A 7,279-nucleotide genomic window follows, 5' to 3' on the forward strand; every position below is an offset into this window, starting at 1 on the left:
CATGATGCACATTCTCACCATCTGCTCATTGCGCACCAGACCGAGCGTGAAGTAGCGATGGAATTGAAAGCCGCCTCAAGAAAGAGGGCACATGCACGGTGATCATGCTCACGATTTTCTTGTCATCTTGTCATGCTAACAAATGGATGGATTTGAAAGCTGGGCAACGCATGGAGTATCATTTCATCACAAGTTTAAAGGGAAGAGCATTTCTTATGATGTCGATATCACAACCTTTGGAGCATGTGCACAAACAGTTATAGCAAAGAAGCTGATAAGTGATAAAGAGATCTTTTAACCCAGAGAACAAAAGAGTTAAGAGGTTGAGCCTCATTCGGATAAATATCTGGCAAACAAATAATTCAGGTACATTCATCATCCAGGACAAATCTGAAACTAAGGAAACATATCATTATCCCAATCAAGCTCCTCAGACAATGGCATTTGCTGCGCTAGCGATCCTAGGCCAGAGGTCAGCACACTCCTTACCAATGGGTCCTGTGATAGCAGATCCTGCATAACAGAGCAAATGACAAGTTAAAACCTGAGCAGCACAGTTCTAGCCTCTCAAGGTCGTATAGAATGCACAATGGTGGTCACAGCAATAAAGTACAGTCTTACCTTTCATCTCACCCTTAGGATTCACAATCACCCCAGCATTATCTGCAAACAATGTATCATAGCGGTTAAGTTGACAGCTTCTGTAATTTGAGAAAAACATAAATGAAATGGTAGGGGAATACACTTAATAATATGCTACATACATGACATGCACATAGATGTTGTACATCATGCAACTTGAGAAGATCTCACAGTATACATACCAATATGTGATTGGTTTCTCATAGTACTATGAACATCCAAAAGGAACTAAAAGCATAAAGAAGCTACAACTCTATCTGCTCCCCTGCTAGAGATAAATAATTTTGTGCATAAACAAATTACATAACTGGAGTAAAGTAAGTACAACGTACAAACTACAAATTCTTATAAAGAGAACATAACTAACCAGCATACTGTTATTAGTGTTTATAAAAGACAACAGTAGAGCAACAAAGAACCAAGCAGAAGGAATCATGGTGTGAGATGCAACTCCCAGAGTTCCATTGCAACATAAGGCCATAGAATATGCGACCATGTTCCAGATGGAGGAATTCCGATGATGATGATTATATTCTTTGAATAGAAACACCTAGAAGGCTATTTTGTGGTGTTTACAAAGGAATACGCAAACATTAAAAGTTCGCTCCAGATATTGATGAAGGACCTCATTGCCCATCGTCACCAAAGTACCTTGATGCAGCAACGAAAGCTACATGGCTCAATCAAATAATGCTAGACTTCGACATGGAGGAATTTTGACAACAGCATACTTCAAAAACGTCGGGCACTATAATTATACTACTCCTTAATTCCATACAGAACAGTGACAACGGCATAAAAGAAATGAGCAGTATGAAGGCGTTCTAAGACAATTTCCTTGGAAATTTGAGAGACTCGACAACCTTTCATCGTTTCTGGTGTTTCTTCACGGCGTTGTACTGTTTACCGTGGATCTAAGGGAGTCATGCGGAATCACAAGCATCCAGATCTTCTAATCAGAACTAACACAGCATCTCATAAAACAACACTGGGAATCATCGTTACCTTCGAAGTACATGAAGACACCGTCCTTTCGGCGCCATGGCTTGCGCTGGCGCACGATGACCGCCGGCATGACCTTCTTCCTGAGGTCGGGCTTCCCCTTCTTGACGGTGGCCATGACCATGTCGCCGACGCAGGCCGACGGCAGGCGGTTGAGCCTTCCCTTGATGCCCTTCACGGAGATGATGTACAGGTTCTTGGCGCCCGTGTTGTCGGCGCAGTTCACCGTCGCTGCCACCGGCAGACCCAGCGACATCCTGAACTTGTTCCCCGCCGATCCTCCCCTCCCTGCAAAATTTCCCACCAAGTGTGTGTTAGGCTAGATTAACGAAATACACGAACGGAGGCAGGAGCCTCCGAAGAGGGCGGAGAGAGGCGGCTACACGCACCGCGCTTCGACATGGCGGCGTCCCCTGCGGCGCTTGCTCCGAGCGGCGACGCGAAGAGTAAGTGTATCGATTAGGGTTTCGCGGCTTGGGTTGCTTATATTGAGTGAGGTAGGTGGGCCTCGTCCTTGGGTTCTAGGGAGCGAGTTAGGGCCACTCGCTAGTTGCTCTTCTGGGCCGAGTTTTCTCATGAGAGAACAATGGGCCGGAAAACCTTCACACACAACCTTTTATGCAGGGCAGGTGGACGAGAGTATGAGTATTCACTTAGGCCTCTTTTGGTTTATAGGATAGGATTATTATAGGAATAGAAATCTTGTAGGAAATGAGATGACATGTATCTTAAATCCTATGAGTAGGAATAGGAAACAAGATGTCATTTGGTTGACACCAAAGGAATTTTTCCATTGAGTCTAGGCTCTTTTTTATTTTCCTATGAAATGTGGAGAATAGGAACCAATCCTATGTAGGAATAGAAACCATTCCTATGAACCAAAGGGCTCTAAAGGAAAAAATCCTATAAAAATCCTATCCTCTAGAATTCCTATGAAATTTCTCTAAACCAAAGGAGGCCTTAGTGTTCCTAAAAAAAAAGAGTATTCACTTAGTGATTTCGAGGAGCAACTAATTCAGGAGCGCTCGTTCGAGAGCCTCCTCAAAGCTCAATTGGAATGGGCTGAGCATGTATCACTTGGCGCGCTCTCAGTCACCGCCATATGTCGCGCTTTGCTTGCTTTCTCCGGATTTTTTTTAATATTTTTTCACACGCGTTTTCTACTTTTTAGATGGGTTTTTTTTTGTTTTCCACGGGTCTTTCTTAGCTTCTCGAAAAAGAAAATCAAAAAAAAATTACGTGAAAAACTCTTTGTTGCTTCCACAAGAGGCACGGTTTTGCTTTCATGAGAGGCACGGTTTTTTGCTTCCGCGAGACACACGGCCATGCCTCTTGGAAACGAAAAAAGTATATTTTTTTGCTTCCGTGAGAGGCACGGTTGTGCCTCTCAGAAACAAAAAAAGAAACTATGTTTTTTTCCTTTCATGAGAGGCATAGTTTTGCTTTCGCGAGAGGCATGGATTTGCTTTCGCCGGATGCACGACCGTGCCTCTTGGAAACGAAAAAAAATTATTTTTTTCTTTCGCGAGAGGCACGGCCGTGCCTTTCGGAAACGAAAACATAATTTCCTTCCGCGAGAAGTACGATTTTGATTCCGCGAGACGCACGAATTTGCTTCCGCAAGAGGCACGACCGTGTCTCTCAGAAACGGCTTTCGGAAAGGGGGAAAACATGTTCCTTGTGTGTTTTTTCGTTCAGCTTTTTTCATGAAAAAAGTTCGTCACAACATATCAACATGAGATCTAATTTTGAAGATCTCGATGCGAGGAATCCAATAGTGAAAGTGGTTCGAGATATGGAAAATTTTGTGACTTCAATCGAATCGGATTCTACTTGCACCTTATTACTTCCAAAAGAATTTGCAAGATATAGTCCATCCCTTATGGCTAAAGCTTCCAGTGTTGTTGCATTTGCTGCATATGAGTAATAGACGCACTTGCCTGCAATGAATGAGCCATTCACATCTCTAAGGATAGCAGTCGCCGCTCCTGTGCCTGAATCAACGTACAAAGATGCATCAACATTGAGCTTCACATAGCCAAGATTTGATTTGGACCATTTAGGGGTACTACTTTGGATGTTTTGTCGGTTCAGATTTGCATTTTGCAGCTATACCAAAACTGAAACCGGCTAACGGCCAAACAGTGGCACCCTCTCTGAATGCGTAGTTTGCCTCCTCAACCACCAAAGACACGAGCAGCCTACTACAACTACGACTTGAACCTCCACTAATTATGTACCATGCATCAAGGCAGAAGGAGATCTGAAAATATGTTCAAGGACACTCGATCCTGAAAGATCAATAACTAAAGCTTCTTGAATTAGGTTCTCAAGTCCTAGTTTATCCCAAAGATAAACATCCCTGTCACAAGTGAACATGAGGTGTCTGACATCTTCGGCTCTTTTGTTGCAAATGGGACAATGACCTTCGTAGCCAATATGATGATTAATTAGGATGCTTTTTAATCGAAGGATGTCGTGAAGAGCCCTCCAACATAAAAATCTGAACTTCCCTAGGAATCTTCAATTCCCACACCTCTTCCAAATTGGATTATAGTAGATGGTCTAGGAGCAGCCACAAATATTGATCTACCTCCGAATTGGTGGTTCCATTCTAAATGGTAGGTTGTGCAGATGGAGAAGATTCCCTTCGTGTTGAATTACATGCAATGAAATAATTAAAGGCACCTATGATTAGTGGGTTTTGCATAATCCTTCGTGCATCAATAAAACCAAAGGTAGTAGTAACCAACTCCTCATCCCATCCGCCAGTAATGACGTTAATGAGTTCACTAACCTTTGTTAATAGTTGATGACCTCGTTGAGTGATAATAATCCTGCTAGGACTAGATGGGACCCGAGGGTCCGTCAAAAACATTAACACTATCATCATTTCCAATTTGCCAAATGTAGCCTCGTTTGAATGTTTGGATGCCCGCAACAAGGCTTTGCCACGCGAAGGACGATCCATTCATTGGTCCTGCTTTGAGAATCTTGGGGTAGTACCTTGTTTTCAAGATCTAGGCACAAATAGAATCTGGGTATTCATAAGTCGCCAAACTTGTTTTGCAAGCATCGCCGGGTTGAAAGTATGCAGATCATTGTCAGTGCTAAAACCCACTGATCTCGGGTAGGGGGTCCCGGGTTGTAAATCTGTGAACAATGGTAACATGGTAGGTGTTGGGGAACGTTGCAGAAAACAAAAAATTTCCTACTCGTCTCACCAAGATCCATCTAGGAGTTCATCTAGCAACGAGTCATCGGATGCATCTACATACCTTTGTAGATCGCGCACGGAAGCGTTCAAAGAACGGTGATGATGTAGTCGAACACGACGTGATCCAAATCACCGATGACCAAGCGCCGAACGGACGGCACCTCCGCGTTCAACACACGTACGGGACGGGGAACGTCTCCTCCTTCTTGATCCAGCAAGGGGGAAGGAGAGGTCGATGAAGATCCAGCAGCACGACGGCGTGGTGGTGGATGCAGGGCGTCACAGTAGCAGGGCTTCGCCTATACTACGAGAGAGAGAGAGACGTAACGGGGAGAGAGGGAGGCGCCAGGGGCTGGGTTAGAAGTCCCTCCTCTCCCCCACTATATATAGGGGTTCTAGGGGGGCGCCGGCCCTAGTAGATGGAATCTACTAGGGGGGCGGCGGCCTAGGGTGGGGGGCTTGCCCCCCAAGCAAGGGGGCGCCCCCTTTAGGGTTTCCCCTCAACCCTAGCCGCATGGGCCCTAGGGGTGGCTCCCCAGCCCACTATGGGCTGGGTTCCCTCCCACTTCAGCCCATGGGGCCCTCCGGGATAGGTGGCCCCACCCGGTGGACCCCCGGGACCCTTCCGGTGGTCCCGGTACAATACCGGCGACCCCGAAACTTGTCCCGATGGCCGAAACAGCACTTCCTATATATAATTCTTTACCTCCGGACCATTCCGGAACTCCTCGTGACGTCCGGGATCTCATCCGGGACTCCGAACAACATTCGGGTTACTGCATATACATATCTTCACAACCCTAGCGTCACCGGACCTTAAGTGTGTAGACCCTACGGGTTCGGGAGACAAGCAGACATGACCGAGACGACTCTCCGGTCAATAACCAACAGCGGGATCTGGATACACATGTTGGCTCCCACATGCTCCACGATGATCTCATCGGATGAACCACGACGTCGAGGATTCAATCAACCCCGTATGCAATTCCCTTTGTCAATCGATATGTTACTTGCCCGAGATTCGATCGTCGGTATCCCAATACCTCGTTCAATCTCGTTACCGGCAAGTCACTTTACTCGTATCGTAATGCATGATCCCGTGACCAGACACTTGGTCACTTTGAGCTCATTATGATGATGCATTACCGAGTGGGCCCAGCGATACCTCTCCGTCATACGAAGTGACAAATCCCAGTCTTGATCCATGTCAACCCAACAGACACTTTCGGAGATACCCGTAGTCTACCTTTATAGTCACCCAGTTACGTTGTGACGTTTGGTATACCCAAAGCATTCCTACGGTATCCGGGAGTTACACGATCTCATGGTCTAAGGAAAAGATACTTGACATTGGAAAAACTCTAGCAAACGAACTATACGATCTCATGCTATGTTTAGGGTTGGGTCTTGTCCATCACATCATTCTCCTAATGATGTGATCTCGTTATCAATGACATCCAATGTCCATAGTCAGGAAACCATGACTATCTGTTGATCAACGAGCTAGTCAACTAGAGGCTTACTAGGGACATGTTGGTGTCTGTTATTCACACATGTATTACGATTTCCGGATAACACAATTATAGCATGAATAAAGACAATTATCATGAACAAGGAAATATAATAATAATGCTTTTATTATTGCCTCTAGGGCATATTTCCAACAGTCTCCCACTTGCACTAGAGTCAATAATCTAGTTACATTGTGATGAATCGAACACCCATGGAATTCTGGTGTTGATCATGTTTTGCTCTAGGGAGAGGTTTAGTCAACGGATCTGCTACATTCAGGTCCGTATGTACTTTACAAATCTCTATGTCTCCATATTGAACATTTTCACGAATGGAGTTGAAGCGACGCTTGATGTGCCTTGTCTTCTTGTGAAACCTGGGCTCCTTGGCAAGTGCAATAGCTCCAGTGTTGTCACAGAAAAGTTTGATTGGCCCCGACGCATTGGGTATGACTCCTAGGTCGGTGATGAACTCCTTCACCCATATTGCTTCATGTGCTGCCTCCGAGGCTGCCATGTACTCCGCTTCACATGTAGATCCCGCCACAACGCTTTGCTTGCAACTGCACCAGCTTACTGCCCCACCATTCAAAATATACACGTATCCGGTCTGTGACTTAGAGTCATCCAGATCTGTGTCGAAGCTAGCGTCGACGTAACCCTTTACGACGAGCTCTTCGTCACCTCCATAAATGAGAAACATTTCCTTAGTCCTTTTCAGGTACTTCAGGATATTCTTGACCGCTGTCCAGTGTTCCTTGCCGGGATTACTTTGGTACCTTCCTACCAAACTTACGGCAAGGTTTACATCAGGTCTGGTACACAGCATGGCATACATAATAGAACCTATGGCTGATGCATAGGGGATGACGCTCATCTCTTCTATATCTTCTGCCGTGGTCGGACA

The 7,279-nt window shown here is 45.4% G+C and overlaps 1 protein-coding gene across 1 annotated transcript; it reads right to left on the reverse strand.

The window, feature by feature from the left end:
• Positions 1 to 309: 309 nt before the first annotated feature.
• Positions 310 to 2,183, reverse strand: LOC125506536 (large ribosomal subunit protein uL14). Its single transcript, XM_048671334.2, has 4 exons — positions 2,034 to 2,183; positions 1,648 to 1,932; positions 622 to 663; positions 310 to 513 (listed from the first exon to the last, which is right to left on the reverse strand). The coding sequence occupies exons 1-4, from the start codon at positions 2,044 to 2,046 to the stop codon at positions 431 to 433; spliced, it is 423 nt and encodes a 140-aa protein (XP_048527291.1). The 5' UTR covers positions 2,047 to 2,183; the 3' UTR covers positions 310 to 430.
• Between the last annotated feature and the right edge of the window lie 5,096 nt (positions 2,184 to 7,279).

The sequence above is a fragment of the Triticum urartu genome, chromosome 1A (assembly GCF_056163025.1).
Source record: "Triticum urartu cultivar PI428250 chromosome 1A, HENAU_Tu73, whole genome shotgun sequence".
Taxonomy (NCBI): domain Eukaryota; kingdom Viridiplantae; phylum Streptophyta; class Magnoliopsida; order Poales; family Poaceae; genus Triticum; species Triticum urartu.

Coding starts and splice junctions, on each gene's coding strand:
- LOC125506536 (XM_048671334.2), bottom strand. Junction 664..1,647: donor TGTCTTCATGTACTTCGAAG/GTAACGATGATT, acceptor CATTGTTTGCAG/ATAATGCTGGGGTGATTGTG. Junction 514..621: donor TCCTAAGGGTGAGATGAAAG/GTAAGACTGTAC, acceptor TCTGTTATGCAG/GATCTGCTATCACAGGACCC.